Source organism: Liolophura sinensis, chromosome 3, assembly GCF_032854445.1.
Source record: "Liolophura sinensis isolate JHLJ2023 chromosome 3, CUHK_Ljap_v2, whole genome shotgun sequence".
NCBI lineage: Eukaryota > Metazoa > Mollusca > Polyplacophora > Chitonida > Chitonidae > Liolophura > Liolophura sinensis.
In genome coordinates, this window is record NC_088297.1 from 26,587,121 (window position 1) to 26,610,984 (window position 23,864).

Sequence of the window (23,864 nt, forward strand, 5' to 3'; positions counted from 1 at the left end):
TATCTCGTGCCAGTGAACATCAAGCATCACAAGTATAGTAAGACATCTGTGTGTCCGGCACGATTTATATCAACAGCTCTATCCCGGTAGCTCAGCCTGACAGAACACACTACCAAAAACGCTTCTCTGGTAAGTCTGACTGTAGATCTCTTATTTTACCGCAGTCCAGAAGCGCCCCTGGGTCGGGTGCTGCTCAACACGAGCCAGGGCAGTCCGGCAAACGTGCAGCTATATACACCAGCTGTTTGTGAACGTAGGGGCCTCAAGTCATAAATCTCCAAATATCAGTAATTTATCCGGTCATGAATATAGCTAGGTTAGGTGTAAGCGCTGTCAGTAACAGCCATGGGATCACATCTCTGTATATCACGGCAATAACACTATGGCCGCAGCGCCCCAGTATACAAAGTGTTGTAAGAATTACCATTACAATCGTACGAGATTACTACCAGATCATTAGGATGTAGGAAATCATACCGTACTAACCGTCAAAATGTATGATGAATTTAGCTAAAAAGATAGACCTTTTATCTACATTTCATCTGTTTTTGTTCGTCCGTGCGTGAGCCGGATTCGTGGCGTTCCTAGAACGTGTGTCTATCTAAGTGTAGCTCAGCCCAAACCGCCTTCCACGGTTTTCAAAATGCCTTGACGAGAAAATTACCTGTACATCTATACTTAATAGCCGTGTGGGTACCGGTATGTAAATACTATGGTTTGGTGTAGCCGGTCGACTATCATAACAATCACCACTCATGCTGAACACATTGCTTGAGAGCAATGATTTGTTGGTCTATGTTAACGTGAAGATAATATTTTTGTTTGTGGATAAAATTTCAGGACAGATACGTGTCAATACTGTGTACATGTATGTGTACAGGACAGATACGTGTCAGTACTGTGTATGTCTAGAGGATATATAGGTGTCAGTACTGTTTATGCGTGCAGGATATATACGTGTCAGTACTGTGTATGAGTACTAGTCAGATACGTGTCAATACAGTGTATATGTACCGGACAAGTATGTGTCAATACTGTGTATGTGTACAGGACAGATACGTGTCAATACTGTGTGTGTGCACAGGACAGATTCGTGTCAATACTGTGTATGTGCACATGGCAGATACCTGCCAGTACTGTGTATGTGAACAGGACATATACGTGTCAATACTGTGTATGTTTACAAGACAGATACGTGTTAGTACTGTGTATATTTACAGGATATATACGTGTCAATGCTGTGCATGTGTACAGGGCACATACGTGTCAATATGGTGTATGTGCACCGGACAAATACGTGTCATCACTGTGTATGTGTACATGCCAGATACGTGTCAATACTTTGTATGTGTACATGACAAATACGTGTCTATACTGTGTATGTGTACATGGCAAATGTGTGTCGCTACTGTGTATGTGTACAGGACAAATTCGTGCCAAGACTGTTTATGTGTACAAGACAAATACGTGTCAATACTGTTTATGTGTACAGAGCAGATACGTGTCAATACTGTTTGTGTGTACAGGGCTGATACATGTCAGTACCATTCACATATATGTGAACAGCACAGATAGATGTCAGTACCGTGTATGTGAAAAGGATATATACTGTGTATGCGTACAGGACAGATACCTGTTAGTACTGTCACTGTGTACAGGACAGATACTTGTCAATATAGTGTTTGTGTACAGGGCACATACGTGTAAATACTGTGTATGTGTACGGGACAGATTCGTGTCAATACTGTGTATTGTTACGACCCAAACTGTCTGTATTATAAAGAGATGGCTTGTTCGAAATACACGACAGTTTAGCCGCACAAAAAAGTAACCAAAACCAGCAGATTTTATTTTACAACAATTTATTAGCTTTAACAAGAACAGACAATAAGACTTATACAAATACTAAAGTACTTAAGTTTAACAAGAAAGGATAGCAGTATCTATACAAATACTTACGGTGTCAAGTCCAAACGGACGCATATATTCCACAATATATACCACACAGGCATAAATGCTCAGAGGCAAATTCACAAGACGGAAAATCCACAGTATAACTGAGTGTATGACGAAATATACACAAAATTCCACAGACAGGGTCCGTGTACTAATAAGCACTGTGTACACAAGAGCACGAATCATGTGTACAAGCTCGGACTGAACAAGTGCTCGGTGGAGATAGGATATAAGAAAGCCAGAGGCTATAAAGACACCAAAATTCAGCACAAAAGGCCTACTAAAGTAATACACAGCGAAAGCATCCAAACTGTCAATAATTCTCCTTTCTCTCCGTTCTCTGTTCTCTCCCGTTTGACCTGCTTTCATAGTTCTTATATAGCCTGGTGGAATTGTCTAGAATAAGAAAATTCCTGAACACTTGATGTAAACAAACAGGCACCGAACTGCGCGCATTCTGAAACACTCTAAGGCAGAGGCAGACAGCAGGCGCCGAACTCAGCGTATGTAAACAGTAACAAGCTAAATTTAGCAACTGACGGCAGTCGTGCACATAACAGTATGTGTACAGGACAGATACGTATCAGTACATTGACTGTTCACAGAATATTTACCTGTCTGTATTGTAACTGTGCACAGAACAGATACCTGTCAGTACTGTGACAGTGTACAAGACAAATACCTGTCAGCACTGTTACTATGTACAAGACAGATATCTGTCCTAAGCTTTTGTTTCCGTGACGTGTCCCGCCATTATTAAATGAAAGGAGAAGACTACGACAAAAACCTCGTCTGTGACAACACCGACTGAATGAATGAATGAGTGAGGGGAATTTTAGGGCAATATTTGACAGTTTTGTCTAAAATACAAAGCTAAATTCATTCAAATATTCAGATGACTAGGTGGGCTCTGGAAACCATATTTCTGTTGTTGTGCTTCGCTGAGGTTACAGGAATTTCTTTGCTCTTAACGTTTAGCTTATATAAAACTCCTGTGACTTGCATGATACTCAAGGTGCTCTGACTCACAAGAAGAACTAATCTGGCCCTAAATTCCCGATGACGGCTTTAAAACAGAGCTTATGGCATCAATTTATTTATTTATTTATTTGATTGGTGTTTCACGCCGTACTCAAGAATATTTCACTTACTACGACGGCGGCCAGCATTATGGTGGGAGGAAACCGGGGAGAGCCCGGGGAAAACCCACGACCATCCGCAGGTTGCTGACAGACCCTTATGGCATCAAAATTGCCGGTACTAGCAGCACGCCTTTTGGAACCCGCTTTAGAATTCAAATCCTTGAATGCATTTAATTATGTTGTGGAAAAGTCTTTTAAGTCAGTATAGTTTAGATACAGTTTTCATTAGTGTGTCTGTTGACGATGACATTCTACTCTCTTTTCATTCGTCCTCATTGTATGCTGTCACACGCAATCATGTCACGTGGCCAGCTTTCTCCAACTCTTATCAAGTAGCCACCTGTTAGCACATTTAGAGTATTTAGTCATATCCGTTCATTCGGTCATTCAGTTCCATATCAAAGCCGTATGCAGCCAATGGCAAGATACTTATAGATGTGAGTTATGACACGTTACATGTATATGCTTAGAATGTGACGTTCCTCCATAATGTTGCCGACATCGTATAAGTGAAATATTCTTGAGTACGGCGTAAACCACTAAACTAATAAATAGAATGTGAGTGGAGGGGGTGGGTCAACAATGTTACTACACATACTGTAGTTTATAGATTGTATGCTGGACGCACATTCAAAACTGATAACAAGTTCTCTCTTGCATTTTAACAGCTCTTAACATAATAAATTTACATATAATTATTTTTTAAATATCCCTCTGGGGAGTGGTATTTTAAGTCGTTTTCAAATAAGTCTTGTGATCATCAACCTTGAACGCCCTTTCATCGTCTACGAGTGGTTCATGGACACTGACACGTGTCATTATATTAAATAATGTACCACATTATAAATGCGGTTTATTGGCGGTACACATTTCTGGCGTCAAACGAGGAAAATATGAACGGCTTAACAGCAGTAGAGAACATCTGTCTCACGTGATTTACAATAAAGGTTGATAAATGACATTTGTATGTTCACCGCAGGGATCTTTGTAACGGTGCAGCTTTGTCGACATCATACAATATCACACACTGTATACATATCAATGGCACAAAAGTCAGATTTGACTTCAGTCGAGCCACTTACAACGTTTTATTGTCTAACTAGAAGCCGTGGACAGGGTCGTGGCAGATCGAGTACACGTAACCGAGAGTACGCAGCCCGTGGGGAATGGTGACACCGCGGTGTAGTATACGTGGGAGTCGAATACTTCCCAGGGTATACCGATTCTACCCTCCCCACTAACCTCCGCCACCACCACACCACCACCCTCCACCCCCCAACACCCCACCCCACAGCCAACCACCTACCCCGACATACGCCGACATGGTTATAGTTGTAATCAGTGGAGTAGGCTATTGTGAAGAACGGAGGAAAGGACCTATCAAATCTGCACATGTACAGATACATCGGATAGTCACACATATTAAGAAGACAGGCCTTCACATAATCGAAAGTAGGTCACGCAGCGCAAAGTTGAGAACAGTTTGAAGTGGAGTACTTGGTGAGTAAATACTGTATGTGTACCAATAAACCCGAGCCTAGCCAAGATATTACATTGTAGCTACATGTACATGGATTTTCCCTCCTGTAACATATACTCTAGATGTGTTTTCACGAAATGCTTTGCGGGTATGTATGTAGGCCCTAAACAGACTATATCAGAGTCCAGAGCTATGGTGACGCTCAGCTCACTGTGGGGGGAGCTCAACGTGCACCTATAATTTGATCTAGTCATGTATAAATTGAGCTGAACTGAAGTTCAGTTAAAAGAGTTTTTTGTATCTTAATTGGGTTGTTGCATATTAATCGCAGTAACATGTAAAAGTAAAAGCCATTACAGGGGTGATTCACCCAGTTTGCTCTGGGTGGGTCATACCCAATACTAAACATGGTACTTCTTCCTGCCTGACTTGCTACTCAGCACTGACAGGCTAGAGCAACAAACAGAACTGGTAGGCTCAATATTTAGTCAATATAATGTGACTGGATGGGGTGTCATGTCTGGTTTGTCAGATATTTCAGAATGTTTGTCAGAAGATTATCAGAAAATTTGTCCGGGAATTTGTCAGAAAATTTGTCCGGGAATTTTTCCGAAAATTTGTCCGGGGATGTGTCCGAAGGCCTAAGTTTAGCTAGTTTGTTATGTCATTTTTGTCAGGTTTTTGGGTCAGGTTTAGTCAGAAAGTATGCCCGGAGATGCGTCAAAGAGTTTTCCTGCGAATTTGTCATAAAGTTTGTCTGGGAACATGTCTCAAAGGTTGTATGGGGATTTGTCATACAGTTTATCCAGGGATTTGTCACAAAGTTTGTCCAGGGATTTGTCACAAAGTTTTTCTGGGGATCGGTCGCAGTTTGTCCAGGGGTTGTCAGGAAGTTTGTCTGGGGATTTGTCACAAAGATTGCCCGGGAATTTACTAGAAAGTTTGCCCGGGATTTGTCAGAAAGTTTGTCCGGGGATTTGTCAGAAAGTTTCCCCGGGGTGTGTTCGTAGGATTGCTCTCCATCCGTGAAACAACGGTATTAAATAATTGATTTATGATTTGATACAACATATACGCGCAAATCAATAGTTAATTAACTAATACAAACCAATCTCTAGCTGTTACGTCCCTTTTAGCAATGCCGTATTTCAGGAGTCTGTATGATTCCAATTCCAGTTAATCTGTTCCGTCTCCACGTGTCTAGTATAATTTGCAAAGGAGATCCGATCACTTTCAGTTTTGATGATGTCACATCCGGTTTGTTAAAACGGATTTTAAGACCTAGGTCTATTGGATTTTTCAGTTCATTTCAATGTGTCAACGAATCTATGAGGAAAGTAAAACACATGCCTATGTTGAACTTGTGGTGAAAGAATAGACTTTCGCCCTACAGATGAAACACATCTGTTGACATGCTGATGAAGGGCCAGAGGACGGGCTACAGTTTGATAGAGGTCCCATCATTCTAGCCGTTTTAGTTTTCATCCTGTGGGGCAAAATGTGATTTCTTCAAAATACCGAATAGCCCGAAGTAAAATGAACGTGACATGAAATATGTACCATTGAACTTTCAGTTTTCGCTAAAAACCCCAAACTCTTCGACTATTTTCATTTTTTTTTCAACTTCTGAAATAACATTTTGAAAGTACCGGTAGTGAGAAAGTAGTGATATACGTGGACTCAGCGCCCACAGTTTCGCCTGAAAAGATGAAAGCTGGCTCATTTTGGGAGAAGACAGAACATAAATGAAAAATTGGTGACCTAAGGCTATAAAACATGGTCACAGTTCCTCGGGGATTCATGTATTTATTTTGTCCTCAAAACAATTTCACTCGCTCTTAATAATATTCCTGAAACAATTAACCCAAACAAATACTTTAAAACTATCTATGCCTATCTATGAACATGTTGGAGATCATTTCGCCGACTAACTTTTCACGATTTCTATAGTTACGTGATTTAACTTAAATTTTCAATAACATTCATTTTTGCAACTGGAGGACTTTTTTTTCCAAAATCAAATTTCTTTTAAAATCATACATCAGACAAACTAGCGGCGTGTTGATCTTGAAAGACAAAATGATATTGGCTTTTATTCATAATAAGCTCTTAGCAGGCATCCCGATCAAACATAGCTGTCATCTATATAAAAAAAAACGATTACGTTTATTTAGACCTCTCTAAATTATACATCCTGGATTTCTTCACAGTTGCAGTCTTTTCACCATATATAATTAGCATGCCCTCAACTGATGTCTGGGTATATTGATTGTGCGGTTTATATTAGCCTTTATTCATTCAACGAGTACTGCAAAGCATTGAAACCGTACACTTATCCGCATCTTATATACATTTTATGCAGATATCTTTGTGAATTTACGGGCTTATCATTATTAATATAGACGTGGATGAATTTGAACTTACGACCTCCTTAACCGTGGCGTGTACTTATGTCGTAATGCCAAAGTTCAATGTCCCTCCAGCCGGCTCGAGATAATCGGGACACAGGCCCTTGTTGGCAGATGTCAGCTGGCGGAATGGACATTAGCTACCGGAAGTGATATACGCTCATCTCAGAATATACATAAGTGTATCCTTTTATATCCAGGTATAGTGAAGTTTGCTTATGACGATAACCCTTACACTTTACTTTAACGCAATGTTGAGCTTATCCTCCATATTATTTCTTTACATATTTGATTTGGAATTAATGGCGTAAAGGTGCTCAATAATGTTGCACTTACTCTACGGCGGAGAGTTGAGTTAAGAGACATAACACACCTGGCGTAAACCAACGGCATTTGGTAAACTACTGACAAACTTCCCGCCTCGTGACACAGAGATTTTCACCTGCAAACCAGTTTAGGTTGTTGTAAAAGTGGCGCTGACATTCATTCCCCGTCTTTCTTAAGCCTGCACGGAAATGTGGGTATTTGCCCCGCGTTGTGTTCTATCGAGCTACAGACATTGCATATCGTTGTTTTACATTCATAACTTACTAGACACTGGAAAGTGAACGCCAGTGGAAGACATCGTGAAGCGCTCTCCCTATATTCACAATAATAACCATGTCAGTAGCCAAACTTTATCTTATAGGCAAGAAATGGTCATTCTAGTGGTATGTATATATCGTTTCTGGGCTGGTCTCGTTGGTTACCTGCTAAGGTGTGTGGCTGTTTGACGCTGACATACAACTTATGCGTGGTTGCCGATCCTGACGTAGTATGAGTTAGGCCTTTGCTGTTAACAAACAGAATATTGTAGCTTCTGTGGAGGATGAAAGATTTCGCAGCGCAAACGTTACTTTAACCCTCAGCACATAATTTTAAAGATAATCGTCCTAACGATATTATGGGGTGATTTGTGTGACCACGGAGAGACGACTTTTGGGGATTTCTCTGTTTTTGTGGACGGTTAATTTAATTTATTTTTTTATTTCGCGAAACTTGCAGGCAATGCTGTTAGTTATAACTGAGAAGAATGTTGCTAAATAGCATGTCGTGTATGCGGGTCAGGTAAAGGCGATAACCAGTGACTGGTCGAGTGTAGCTGCTGGCTGCTCTGTCAACTGATTTCCATTTATCGTCAACTTTTAATTTTTATGGCCTTGCACAACCGAGATATCGCAGTTCCAAGTAAGCAAAAAAGAAAGAAACGCACGTGGAGACCGTGGTAAGCGTCACCATGGTATCAGTTTTATCCAATCAGGCGCGAGTTACATGTATTTTATAACCCGATAGTCTGTTTTAATTTACTGCATTCAAACCGTATTTTGATCTTAACATGCGTGTGTTGGTTAAGAGTGACGCGACAACGTGTAACATGTCACTTCCCAAGGTCTTGTGTCTAACATGTCACTTCCCATGGAATTTGTGTCTAACATGTCACTTCCCATGCCATTGTGTGTAACATGTGGTTTCCCATGGCCTTGTGTGTAACATGTGGCTTCCCATGGCATTGTGTCTAACATGTGACTTCCCATGGCATTTGTGTCTAACATGTCACTTCTCATGGCTTTGTGTCTAACATGTCACTTCCCATGGCTTTGTGTCTAACATGTGGTTTCCCATGGCCTTGTGTCTAACATGCCGCTTCCCATGGCCTTGTGTTTAACATGTGGCTTTCCATGGCCTTTTGTCTAACATGTCACTTCCCATAGCTTTGTGTCTAACATGTGGCTTCCTATGGCTTTGTGTCTAACATGTGGCTTCCCATGGCCTTGTGTCTAACATGTGGCTTCCCATGGCTTTGTGTCTAACACGTAGCTTCTCATGGCACTGTGTCTGACATGTGGCTTCCCATGGCTTTGTGTCTAACATGTGGTTTCCCATGGCTTTGTGTCTAACATGTTGCTTCCCATGGCCTTGTGTCCAGCATGTCACTTCACATGGCATTGTGTCTAACATGTGGCTTCCCTTGGCCTTGTGTCTAACATGTGGCTTCCCATGGCATTATCTCTAACATGTGATTTCCCATGGCATTTGTGTCTAACATGTCACTTCCCATGGCCTTCTGTCTAACATGTCACATCCCATGGCTTTGTGTCTAACATGTGGTTTTCCATGGCCTTGTGTCTAACATATGGCTTCCCATGGTTTTGTGTCTAACATGTGGCTTCCCATGGCTTTGTGTCTAACATGTGGCTTCCCATGGCCTTATGCCTAACATGTGGCTTCCAATGGCCTTGTGTCTATCATGTCATCTCCCATGTCCTTGTGTCTAACATGTGGCTTCTCGTGGCTTTGTGTCTAAAATGTCACTTCCCATGCCATTGTGTCTAAAATGTGGCTTCCCATGGCCTTTTGTCCAGCATGTCACTTCCCCTAGCCTTCTTTCTAACATGTCACTTCCCATGGCATTTTGTCTAACATGTGGCTTCCCATGGTTTTGTGTCTAACATGTGGCTTCCCATTGCATTTGTGTCTAACATGCCGCTTCCCATGGCCTTGTGTCTAACATGTGGCTTCCCATGGCCTTTTGTCTAACATGTCACTTCCCATAGCCTTGTGTCTAACATGTGGCTTCCCATTGCATTGTGTCTAACATGTCACTTCTCATGGCTTTGTGTCTAACATGTCACTTCCCATGGCTTTGTGTCTAACATGTGGTTTCCCATGGCCTTGTGTCTAACATGCCGCTTCCCATGGCCTTGTGTTTAACATGTGGCTTTCCATGGCCTTTTGTCTAACATGTCACTTCCCATAGCTTTGTATCTAACATGTGGCTTCCCATGGCATTGTGTCTAACATGTGGTTTCCCATGGCCTTGTGTCTAACATGTGGCTTCCCATGGCTTTGTGTCTAACACGTAGCTTCTCATGGCACTGTGTCTGACATGTGGCTTCCCATGGCTTTGTGTCTAACATGTGGTTTCCCATGGCTTTGTGTCTAACATGTTGCTTCCCATGGCCTTGTGTCCAACATGTCACTTCACATGGCATTGTGTCTAACATGTGGCTTCCCTTGGCCTTGAGATTAACATGTGGCTTCCCATGGCATTATCTCTAACATGTGATTTCCCATGGCATTTGTGTCTAACATGTCACTTCCCATGGCCTTCTGTCTAACATGTCACATCCCATGGCTTTGTGTCTAACGTGGTTTTCCATGGCCTTGTGTCTAACATATGGCTTCCCATGGTTTTGTGTCTAACATGTGGCTTCCCATGGCTTTGTGTCTAACATGTGGCTTCCCATGGCCTTATGCCTAACATGTGGCTTCCAATGGCCTTGTGTCTATCATGTCGTCTCCCATGGCCTTGTGTCTAACATGTGGCTTCTCGTGGCTTTGTGTCTAAAATGTCACTTCCCATGCCATTGTGTCTAAAATGTGGCTTCCCATGGCCTTTTGTCCAGCATGTCACTTCCCCTAGCCTTCTATCTAACATGTCACTTCCCATGGCATTTTGTCTAACATGTGGCTTCCCATGGTTTTGTGTCTAACATGTGGCTTCCCATGGCATTTGTGTCTAACATGCCGCTTCCCATGGCCTTGTGTCTAACATGTGGCTTCCCATGGCCTTTTGTCTAACATGTCACTTCCCATAGCCTTGTGTCTAACATGTGGCTTCCCATTGCATTGTGTCTAACATGTGGTTTCCCATGGCCTTCTGTCTAGCATGCCGCTTCCCATGACATTTGTGTCTGACATGTAGTTTCCCATGGCCTTGTGTCTAACATGTGGCCTCCCATGGCATTGTGTCTAACATGTCACTTCCCATGGCATTGTGTCTAACATGTGGCTTCCCATGGCCTTGTGTCTAACATGTCACTTCCCATGGTATTGTGTCTAACATGTGACTTCCCATGGCCTTGTGTCTAACATGTGGCTTTCCATGGCTTTGTTTTTAACATGCCGCTTCCCATGTCTTTGTGTCCAACATGTGGCTTCCCATGGCATTGTGTCTATCATGCCGTCTCTTATGGCCTTGTGTTTAACATATGGCTTCCCATGGCTTTGTGTCTAACATGCCGCTTCCCATGGCCTTGTGTCTAACATGTGACTTCCCATGGCCTTGTGTCTATCATGTCGTCTCCCATGGCTTTGTGTCTAACATGTGGCTTCCCATGACATTTGTGTCTGACATGTAGTTTCCCATGGCTTTGTGTCTAACATGTCACTTCCCTTGCCTTTTGTCTAACATGTGGCTTCCCATGGCCTTTTGTCTAACATGTGGCTTCCCATGGCTTTGTGTTTAACATGTGGCTTCCCATGGCATTGTGTCTAACATGTGGCTTCCCATGGCATTGCGTCTGACATGTGGCTTCCCATGGCTTTGTGTCTAACATGTGGCTTCCCATGGCTTTGTGTGTAACATATGGCTTCCCATGGCATTGTGTCTAACATATGGCTTCCCATGGCCTTGTGTCTAACATGTGGCTTCCCATGGCTTTGTGTCTAACATGCCGCTTCCCATTTGATTTATAGCGTTACCACGCACGTCGGAAATATATTCATTTAATTTTTGTTTTTATCATTTGTTGTTTTCATACCTCTTCGTAAATAATTCAGGTTATATTATTTGTTATTTTCATCCCTCTTCGTAAATAACTGAGGTTATATTCTTTTTTGTTTTCACCCCTCAGCCTAAATAATTCGAGTTGTATTATGTGTCGTTTTCACCCCTCAGCCTAAATAATTCGGGTTGTATTATGTGTCGTTTTCACCCCTCAGCCTAAATAATTCAGGTTATATTATTTGTTGTTTTCACCCCTCAGCCTAAATAATTCAGGTTATATTATTTGTTGTTTTCACCCCTCAGCTTAAATAATTCAGGTTATATTATTTGTTGTTTTCACCCCTCTTCCTAAATAATTGAGGTTATATTATTTGTTGTTTTCATCCCTCAGCCTTAATAATTCGTGTTATATTATTTGTTGTTTTCACCCCTCTTCCTAAATGATTTAGGTTATATGGTTATATTATTTGTTATCTTTCGTTTTAAGCTCCACTTGTAAAATAGTCTCTGTAATTCATGCATCCCGCCATTGTCCCTTTGTAAGATAGATGTTTTCCAAGATGAATCGTTTTCATAAAGTGTAGACTGTTTACTGCGCTTGAATAATTAAGCTAGAGCTCACCCAGGACAGTTGGGTCTTTGTCCGGGAGCAATTCAGTTTATAGAGAGTAACCTTTTCAATTAGAGAAAGACCTTTAACTGTTTTTAGCTTACATCCTACCCTGAGCGTCGGCGTCAGCGTCCAATAACAGGAGCAATGTTAAACAAAATGTTAGGGGTGGTGTCGTAAAAAGTAGAGCACAATAACACTAAGGGGATATTCCATCGTTGATTCGGTGTGTGCATATTAAATACCGTACATTGCTGAATCCCTGACTTTGTGTATTGTGTAGTAGAATCAATGTTCAACGAAATGTTAGAGCTGGTATCTCAAAAAGTGCAGCGTATATTGAGTTCAGGGTTTGCACGTATGTAGAGCACAGTGACCCGAGGGGCATATTCCACCGTTGATCCTGTATTTGCATATTGGTCACCGTAAATTACCAATTTCACGATTTCAGTACTTTATGTATCGAGCTGATGTTTTGCATTCATGTATTCCCAACAGGCAAGATCAAAAGCTACCAAATTTAAGCTATTTTTTGCAATGATATGAGCTTCCAACATATCGATGTGCACATGTACATATTGTGGTGCTATGTGTCACTGACGAAAGGTAGTTGTACCACTGACTTTAAGAGCTTTTATTTATTATTTATTTATTTGATTAGTGTTTTACGCCGTACTCAAGAGTATTTCACTTATATGACGGCGGCCAGCATTATGGTGGGAGGAAACCGGGCAGAGCCCGGGGGAAACCCACGACCATCCGCATGTTGCTGCGGGACCTTCCCACTTACGGCCGGAGAGGAAGCCAGCATGAGCTGGACTTGAGAGATTTTATAGATAGCTAAATATAGTGTACAAACTCAGGTAGGTTCATCTAAATGCTAGTATAGTCATGTCAGGTTATTCTGCTGAAATATTTGATGTGTTTGAGATAACTATTTTTGAGCAAAACATTAACTGGCAAGCTTTGTATCATATGATACAGGTTGTGTAAACTCTGGGTGTGTAAAGGTATATAGGAGCAATCTTAGCTCGCGCTTTCTGTTGTCCGCTTATAAAATTACATTGTTGTAGTCAAAAGCTAGAATGCCTTATTCTATAATCGGAAAGCAGCTCACATTGTGAACTTTGATCTGGGTCTAACGGAATGTTTACTAACAGTCGAAGATTGTTTCGCTAGGTTTCATAATAGCTGTCAGAGAGATAGCGTGTACTTTAAGTTATACCGGATGCATGCGGTGACCCACTGGTTAGGGTGCCTGGTATTAATCTGTTACTTTTAACAGAAAGTCTCTTGTCTGAGTGATGCTAGAATGTCTTCTGTCAGTGCAGCAGAATATTCTGTTAAATATAACACACATATTCTAATAATTCAACACTCAAGATTCTGTTAGACTAATATTATGTTGAATATGACACAGTATTATGTTATAATAGTTGAATACATTCTAGCATTGCCCAGACAACAGATTTTGTGTTGAAATTAATTTTTGAGAGTACTTCCTCACGTTAACAGATTAACTGTTTGAGTGTACTTCCTCACGTTAACAGATTAATTTTTGAGCGTACTTCCTCACGTTAACAGATTAGTTTTTGAATGTACTTCCTCGCGTTAACAGATTAACATTTTGAATGTACTTCCTCACGTTAACAGATTAGTTTTTGAGCGTACTTCCTCACGTTAACAGATTAACGTTTTGAGTGTACTTCCTCACGTTAACAGATTAACGTTTTTGAGTGTACTTCCTCACTTTAACAGATTAATTTTTTGAGAGTACTTCCTCACGTTAACAGATTGACTTTTTGAGTGTACTTCCTCACGTTAACAGATTAGTTTTTGAGCGCACTTCCTCACGTTAACAGATTAGTTTTTGAGTGTACTTCCTCACGTTAACAGATTAGTTTTTTGAGCGCACTTCCTCACGTTAACAGATTAGTTTTTGAGTGTACTTCCTCACCTTAACAGATTAGTTTTTGAGCGTACTTCCTCACGTTAACAGATTAACTTTTTGAGCGTACTTCTTCACAAGGTGCTCAGTATAAGAGGAATGAATCAAGCAATAGTCGGTCTGGTGCCAGTGTAATGGGACTGGATATGGCCTCGTGTATGATGTCCTCGACTTGGCGTTCCAGTTAGGCAGCACTGTAAAAAAACTCGCATTTGTTTGACCTGCTACAAGCAGACAATGTTGTGATATGACGGAAATAATGTTTGAAAGCAACGTTCAACACCGATTAAACAAGCAAACCTCAGTAAATTTTGTTTTTCTCGGGTGTCCTCCGCATTCAAGATCCACCACACTATCCAGGTGTGTATGGTTCACTTCATTTGGAAATTCATAGCGAAGGTGTCATGACAGTTTTCGCTTTTGTTGCCCGTCATATAAAATACGGTGGGCGGTTAAGTGCATTTAACTGCGGTGTCCGTTCCCTGTGGCTGGTATGATTCACCCCTAAAAGGCCGATAATTAGCTCGGGCTGAAGCTGTACGTCCTGAGTTCACGACTAACGCTGTCTGCACATATCATTTGATAAGCGGGTTTGTCACTCTTATGTTAACAGGACTATTGGATTTTTTTATGTGGGAGTAAATACCCATCTCCATTCTCCGGAATTCCCCACTTATGCGATGGGGATCATTTTTGTGGATGAGAGAAACAGGAGTGCTCGGGTTAAATCCCTGATCTTTGGCACGCTACTGACGGACTTTTCAAAAGGTGGCGTACAAGTCGTGCTCAGCGAACGTTAGGCACGTAATCCAATTCGTGAGAGGTAAAAAATCTGGTGTGTCCCTAACCAGAACCAGATTTGAACCCACACTTCTTGTGTACTAGCGATTGATACGCAAGCATTTCAAGCATTTCTAACCATAAGACACGGCGATGTTCTAAGATGCAAATTGTAAAAACCTCTTATAGAAGCTTGGACGAATGTACAAAGCATATCATGTATACTGGCTGTGTCGTGTACTTTCAGTCTCGATGCACTGATCATGTGTGGCCATAAACAATGGAAGTTCCGACAATTTCGCTAAGCTCACTGTAACACTTCTGTTGAAAACTACCAACTAATGCTGTATGGTGTGTCTCGAAGCGGGATTGAAACTCCCGCTTGCCGCTTGCTGGAGCACATCCCTAGACCTAAGTGATTATAGGCAGTGATGTATGGCCTTCATCACATGATGGTGTTTTGTTGCGATTCTGACGGGCGGTTGACAGGGTAATGTCACGTGTCTCATCTGGCATACCTGTAATTCTTTGTAATAATTACAGCGGTATGCATTATTTCCATAATAGGGGCATAAATTCCTTCTATGAGTAATACTCTCACATTTTGTTTGTACGGCGTAATTACGCTGAAAAGTGCTATGCGCAGCATTTTCACATAAATCTGTGCGTCAAATTGCTTTCACTTGTTACATAACGTTTACGCATCTGCCCTCCTTGTACTATGTAGTATAGTGAACGCACCAGAGCAATCCAGAGCTTTATGATTGTTGAACCGACCAGGACCTTTAGATCTATGAATCTTAAAGCAACCAGGATATCCAGCCTTATGAATCTTGAACACACGGGAACAGATCCAGATTTATGAAACGTGAACGCATCAGAACTCACCCAAGACATGAACTTTGAACGCAACCAAGGCTCATCCGGACTCATGACCCTTCAACGCACCAGGACTAATTCAGACTTACGAACTTTGAACATACCAGAGCGCATGTAGACTTATGAACAATGAACGCATCAGGACTTATTCAGACATATGGCCCCTTGAATGCACCAGAACTCATCCAGCCATGAATTTTAAACGCACCAGGACTCATCCAGACTAATGAGCCTTTAACGCAACCAAAACTCACCCAGACATGAACTTTGGACGCACCAAAACTCACCCAGACATGAACTTTGGACGCACCAAAACTCATCCAGACATGAACTTTGGACGCACTAGAATTCATCCACACTCATGAACCTTGAGCGCACCGGGACTCTTCCAGATCCATGAAACTTGAACGCACGAGGAACATATTCAGACTTATGAACCTGGAACGCACGCGGACATATTCAGCCTTATGAACATTGAACACATACGAACTTATTCAGACATATGACCCTTCAACGCACCAGAACTCATCAAGGACATGAACTTTGAACGCACCAGGACTAATTCAGACTTATGAACTTTGAACATACCACGACTCATGCCGACTTATGGACCTTGAACGCATCAGGACTTATTGAGACATATGACCCTTGAACACACGAGAATTCACCCAAACATGGACCTTGAACGCGCCAGTACTCATTCAGACTGATAATTCTTGAACGGACTGGTGACCTTAAACGCACCAGAACTCATTCAGACTTATTAACCTTGAACGCGCCAGAAATCATTCAGACTTATTAACCTTGAACGCGCCAGAACTCATTCAGACTTATTAACCTTGAACGCGCCAGAACTAATTCAGACTTATTAACCTTGAACGAGCCAGAACTCTTTGAAAGAATCAGAACTAATCCAGACTAATTTTCCGGCATTAGGTACTGGAGCACGAAATGTATAATATTGTCGCGATAAAGGTCTCACTAAGGCTTTAGTGAAGTACACATGAACCAGTGAGTCAAACACCATATCAAGCACTTGAAGCTTAGAGTGGATCTCATATTACGCTGTTCACAATCGTACATAATCCCGATCATGAGAACTACAGATATGTAGGGAATAACCACAACAACATTTTTCTCACAGCTGATTAAATGTGCAGATATACAGTAGATTTGCTTCTGCCAAGTGTAAATGACATCACATAATCATGAACGGGGTGATGTTCTTCAGCTGCTACCCGGACTTTCTTAGGCCTGACCAATGGGAGTGAAAACGGCATAAAATATCTTTAATTATGGCAGAGTTACTCTGATTCGATCATTTCTAGAGGGGACCGTTCACATAAGGAAAGTGTACTGGCTGTCTGAAATGCACTGGGCCGCATTGGTTTCTCGGGGACCCCATGAATTTGTGAACCAGAATAAGCTACCGACAGTAGTTGTAAATTCCTCGTGACACTGAGCAGTTTAGGCTTCGGGACTGAGGTATAACTTCATAAATGGGAGTGAATGCTTGGAGTTTAACGTCGTGTTCAACAATTTTTCAGTCATATGACGACGAAGGAATCCTTACGGTGTATGTCATGTGCTTCCTTGTTGCAGGACGGATTTCCACCACTCTTTTATCTAGTGCTGCTTCACTGAGACGACTTAACGAAGGCAAGTAAGCCGCCCCGCCCCAGCTAATATACTGATATGGGTCAACCAATCGTTGCACTATCCCCTTAATGCTGCACGCCAAGCGAGGAAGTTGCAACTTCCTCTGTTAAGGTCTTAGGTGTGACTCGACCCAGGATTGACCCTGGCTCTACCGCTCCAGAGGCGAACGCTCTACCAGCTGTGCTGTCCGGGCTGGTACGTTACAGGGGAAGATTCCTTTGAAAGGTCAACATGTTTCGGTAGTAACCCCATGATTCCAGAGTAATCCCATGATTCCATAGTAACCCCATGATTCCATAGTAGCCCCATAATTCAATAGTAACCCCATGATTTCAGAGTAACCCCATGATTTCAGAGTAACCCCATGATTTCAGAGTAACACCATGATTCCATAGTAACCTCATAATTCAATAGTAACCCCATGATTCAATGGTAACCCCATGATTCCATAACCCCATGATTCCATAGTAACCCCATAATTCCAAAGTAATCCCATGATTCAATGGTAACCCCATGATTCAATGGTAACCCCATGATTCCATAGTAACCCCATGATTCCATAGTAACCCCATAACTCAATAGTAACCCCATGATTTCAGAGCAACTCCATGATTTAATAGTAACCCCATGATTCCAAAGTAACCCCATGATTCCAAAGTAACCCCATGATTCAATGGTAACCCCATGATTCCATAGTAACCCCATGATTCCATAGTAACCCCATAATTCAATGGTAACCCCATAATTTCAGAGGAACCCCATGATTTAATAGTAACCCCATGATTCCATAGTAACCCCATGATTCCATAGTAATCCTATGATTCAATGGTAACCCCATGATTCCAAAGTCATCCCATGACTCAATGGTAACCCCATGATTCAATAGTAACCCCATGATTCCACAGTAACCCCATGATTCAATGGTAACCCCATGATTCCAAAGTAACCCCATGATTCCATAGTAACCCCGTAATTCAATAGTAACCCATGATTCCTGAGTAACCCCATGATTTAATAGTAACCCCATGATTCCATTTGAAGACTGAGGACCCATGATTGCAGAGGGTTAAAACTGACATGCACAGAAAAAGGGACGTTTACTCTTCTAATCCAATTAAAACACCGTGTTAATAAATGACAATGGCTCTCCCATTCCTCAGGGGATGATATATCCAAATCGTGGCCAGGTCATTTATTAGCTGTAAGAGGTGTGAACAATATTTTGAACCAATCCACTGCGTTGCTTGAATTTTCCGCCTTTCAGTAAGTACTCTCTAACTCAAAATGCTATTACAGTGTAATAAGATTGCAGCTCATATTTCACTTGGTGCGCATATATCATCCATAATAATAATAAAGCAGTGTCCTAATTGACGCAGTTATGTCCAGAAACATTTCAGATTTTCAAATAAGACAACCCTATGTACTTAGAGAGTTTTACTGGGGAAAAAATCATGGCCATCCCCTGTAGGATGTAATTATAGCATCGCACCTTCTACACAAGTTAGGGTAAAGAGTACACAGAGATTGAGTCCGAAAACCAGCTAAGCAGGCAGGTAGCAAGTTCTCCTAAACTTGTAATTAAAAATTAGCTCTGAATTAAACGCCAGAAAATGTAAATTATCTACATAATAATCAGTCTATTACAACAACAACACCATGTGTACAGTTACATGTGTTCGATACTTAACACACGATATATTGACATTACCATGTCCTGTTTACTCACAACAATATACTAGTCTGTTTTTTAATCTAGGGGTAAATAAATTTGTCTGAATATTGCCATTACTGAGATTGTGGGATGAAGATTTACTATACACTTCTATACTTTAATTTTGTGTTCACTTAAAATGTTCGAGTTCCGTCTATGTATGAAAGATTCAAGACATCTAACTATTTCTTTATTTTTTTATTTATTTGATTGGTGTTTTACGCCGTACTCAAGAATATTTTACTTCTACGACGGCCGCCGGCATTAAGGTGGGAGGAAACCGGTCAGAGCCCGGGGGAAACCCATCGGCCGATTGATTGATGGTAGACCTTCACACGTACGGCCGGAAAGAAAGGCAGCTTGAGTTGGACTTGAACTTGAACTGACAGCTACCGCATTTTGAGAGGCTTCTGGGTCATTACGCTGCGCTAGCGCGTTAACCAACTGAGCCACGGAGGCCCCGACTTGTTACTACATAAATTCGACCGCTTTAGTGGCCTAATTGTTAGAGCGTCTCGGGACCCCGGGATCAAACCTGTGTCGGGTCTACTTTTTCGACTTTAAAAATAATACTTGCTGCTGCCTCAATTGACGTTCAGCACTGAGAGATTAGAGGAAGGAAACAAGACTGGTTGGCCCGGTGTCAGTATAATGTGACTGGATGGTGTGTCATGCCTGTTGTTTTCGGCATGACACTTCAGTGGCGGCAGCACTTTGGCGGCATGAACTCGCCCTATACGTATACAGTATTAGTATACGCACCTAATGACTCCTCGTCGCCATATGATTGCAAAATTTTTAAGTACGACGTTAAACCCCAGACATTCATTCCTTAGTTTGCTTCATAAATTATACGGATAATGAATGTGTACTGGTAACCTGTATACAAATGTAGAGCATATGATTTGAAACGGTTCTGAACAGCGAATAGGCCTGAGTCCAAAATAAATTAATTAACAGTTAAAAAAAAATAAACAAAAAAAAAAAAAAAAACAAAGTGCCTATTGATATACCCGGTGCCGATGTAGGTCGCTGAACTTTGATTTTACCGTTGGTCTGGAACATCAGTGGCGCAAGTAAATCTAGGCGGGTGTTGCAAGCCACGCCTATATCAGCTGTTAGCTGTTGTACATACTGGTACATTAGTTGAAAGACGCAGAACATAATGTTATCATGTGAGCCACTAATCGCAGTACTCGTCCATATAATAACTACTAATTATAACTTGATAAAGAGGATCGTAGATGAACCGGCTGGCGGATTGGCTGGTGCATGGTGTGACATTCCTGTCGGGCCGATGTGGGAACCGCTTAATATCTTTCACATCCCCCTCCCTATCACAAGTCCCATGCAATCCCCCCGCCTCCATTTCAATACCCCCCCCCCCCACGCCACCCTCACCCCCACGCTCCAACCCAACCCATCCACCCAAACCCAACAAACTTCAAATCCCCTTCCGCAGTGGTAAAATAGGTTAGCCTCGTACACCACACTGTATTACTTGTGGGTTACGTGGAGAACGGGTTTGGAAGGAAACGAAATTTAGGGCAGGTAATAACTGATAACGATGTGGCTAGGCAAGTTTTCCACTGTACACAACACTGTGCTGTGATGGTTTAATCGACTGATTCACCTTTTATAATGTATTCACCATGCATCTGATCTGAAGTGCGATGGAGAGCGTCACTAACTCAGAACGATGGCTAATGGATTCGCGTCATAGTGGTCGTAATCGTGCAGTAGTGTGTCATTCGGACCATGTACTCTAGCCGGCCGTGATCATACAATACCAGTCACTGTCTCTACCAACGCGACATCCGCATGAACAAACTTCGACAAGCCCTACCAGGTAGTATCATTGACGCAGACCATCATTATTGTGGACATTGGGTTAACCCTTGCAACATTAATTTGGACAGCTACAATAACGACTGGGTTCTGTCAGCAGATATCACTGATAACTCCACCACGATTGCTTTTATTTTGCATGCATTGGCGTTGCTATAATGCTCACTTTTGCATCTTCTAAATGGCATCTACCAGTCTGATATGTTCATGCAGCCAAGACTGAGAGCTCCGTGGTTTCTGATTATCACAGGAGTTCATGTATGTTCATCATGAAGAAGGCGACCTGTTGGTGAAATGATTTAAACGGCGGACAGATATACATGGCCATAAAATCCTAGACCCTGAGGTCGCTGGTTCGAAGCCCGGAATGGTCTCTTTTTATTATTAGAATCTGTGCTATGTCCCTAAAGGATGATACGTGAGAACAATAATATTGCTGCCCACAGCTAATTATACCACCTGCATCACATTGCCCTGTGTGGCATTTTAAGGCGCAATGATATAAACGCTACTTTGGACTAATATATGTTTAAAGATAAGTGCTTTAAACAAAAAAGAGTTTTATTTACAAAAAAGAGTTTTACTTAGAGTGCTAGCGTTGGTTCCCCCCACCCCCCGGGCTCTGTCCGGTTTCCTCACACCTTAACGCTGACCTGTTTTCGTATGAGATGTTCTTGATTAATGCGTAAATCTCCAATCATATAATCGGCTGGCATGTTTTCCAGGCGTATTTCATTGAATGACTGTTCTCTTACAGGCCTCATCTGTTTGGCTCAGGCGTGGGAATGGCGGAGATCGATCTCCAATTCCGACTGGATATGCTCCCAATGCTGACGTCACTTCCTGGCGGGCGGAAAGTGGTCGTTGATCACATGACTGACCGACAGATCACGGAAACTTACGCCATGGTGGAGAAGGACGCCAGTAACGGACTGGGCTTCGCCGTTGACGAGTACGTTACCGAGGAGGACTTCAGAGACGAGGTTTGCGAGGGTTTCGGTTTTGTTGTTTTGAGCGAAGACAAGTCTGAACTTATATCAGCGTTCTTCATCATCAGGAGCCGGTTTTGTCGGGACGGCCGAGCGGCCGATCCAATAGTGATTGTGCGAGAAGACCAGCGAGGACAGAAAATTGGGGAATTCTGCTCAAAACTCGTTATGCAGTTCGCCCCTAAATTAGGCTTTGTGTGCATATATTTCGACATTTTCACTAATAACAAAGCCATGCTGCACATCGTCCACAAACTGGAGGGACTCACACGAATTGGCCATCTACCTTACTCCGGCAGATTAGGAGACACCGGCAAGGCCATCGGCTCCGATGTCTTCTTTTACTCTTTTTCAAACCAATCAAATAATATTTAGGTAAATAATTTTTGAACAGTGTTTACTTTAAAGGGAAATATAATAAATATATATATATATATATATGTATGTGTATATATGTTGATATAAATCGTCTCGTAATTGTTCTGTATATTGTTAGAAGGCGGGGTATGATGTGACTAGGTCAGATGTCATATCTGGTGTTATCGGCATGATACTTCAGTCTCGGAAGGACTTTAGCGGCATGGACTCGCCCTCCCACGAGAAGATAGAGTACACGTATACACGTTTAATGACTCCTCGAGATCATGACTGAAAATTGTTCGACATTAAACCATAAGCATTCATTCTTTCATTATATTGTTGATTGTCTGCCAGCAAAATGTGGATGGTTGTGGTTTTTCGCGAGCCCAGTTCCCTCCCACCATAATGCTGGACGCCGTCGAGTAAGTGAAATATTTTTAAGTACGGTGTAAAACACCAAATAAATGCATAAATAAATGAATAAATTTATTTATCATAGTGCATGAATAATGGTGAATCTAACCTTAGATGTACACTCATGATGCATGAGTAATGACGACTCTAGCCTTAGATGTACACTCATGATGCATGAGTAATGGTGACTAGCCTTGGCTGTAGACTCATGATGCATGAGGAAGGGTGACTCTAGCCTTAGATGTACACTCATGATGCATGAATAATGGTGAATCTAACCTTAGATGTACACTCATGATGCATGAGTAATGACGAATCTAACCTTAGATGTACACTCATGATGCATGAGTAATGACGAATCTAACCTTAGATGTACACTCATGATGCATGAGTAATGACGAATCTAACCTTAGATGTACACTCATGATGCATGAGTAATGACGACTCTAGCCTTAGATGTACACTCATGATGCATGAGTAATGACGACTCTAGCCTTAGATGTACACTCATGATGCATGAGTAATGGTGACTAGCCTTGGCTGTAGACTCATGATGCATGAGTAAGGGTGACTCTAGCCTTAGTTGTACACTCATGATGCATGAGTAATGACGAATCTAACCTTAGATGTACACTCATGATGCATGAGTAATGGTGACTAGCCTTGGCTGTAGACTCATGATGCATGAGTAATGACGACTCTAGCCTTAGATGTACACTCATGATGCATGAGTAATGACGAATCTAACCTTAGATGTACACTCATGATGCATGAGTAATGGTGACTAGCCTTGGCTGTAGACTCATGATGCATGAGTAATGACGACTCTAGCCTTAGATGTACACTCATGATGCATGAGTAATGACGAATCTAACCTTAGATGTACACTCATGATGCATGAGTAATGGTGACTAGCCTTGGCTGTAGACTCATGATGCATGAGTAATGGTGACTAGCCTTGGCTGTAGACTCATGATGCATGAGTAAGGGTGACTCTAGCCTTAGTTGTACACCCATGATGCCTGAGCAATACCTTACCAGTTTGTCCACAAAGGCAGTATGTAGGGCGGGGATGAACTAATATAACACGGCTCAGACCTAAATACATTATGCGGTAAATGTGTTCTA

General features: G+C 41.8%; 1 protein-coding gene across 4 annotated transcripts; it reads left to right on the forward strand.

The window, feature by feature from the left end:
• The first annotated feature begins 43 nt into the window (after positions 1-43).
• On the forward strand, positions 44-22,364 carry LOC135463622 (uncharacterized). Of its 4 annotated transcripts, none has more exons than XM_064740958.1 (2): positions 44-129; positions 21,731-22,364. In XM_064740958.1, exon 2 carries the CDS (start codon positions 21,759-21,761, stop codon positions 22,335-22,337), a length of 579 nt encoding a protein of 192 aa, XP_064597028.1. In that variant the 5' UTR covers positions 44-129; positions 21,731-21,758; the 3' UTR covers positions 22,338-22,364. The 4 variants fall into 4 exon arrangements, with proteins under 4 accessions (XP_064597028.1, XP_064597032.1, XP_064597030.1 ...); XM_064740962.1 differs by lacking the exon at positions 44-129 and adding an exon at positions 4,571-4,598; XM_064740960.1 differs by lacking the exon at positions 44-129 and adding an exon at positions 18,788-18,967.
• Positions 22,365-23,864: the final 1,500 nt, after the last annotated feature.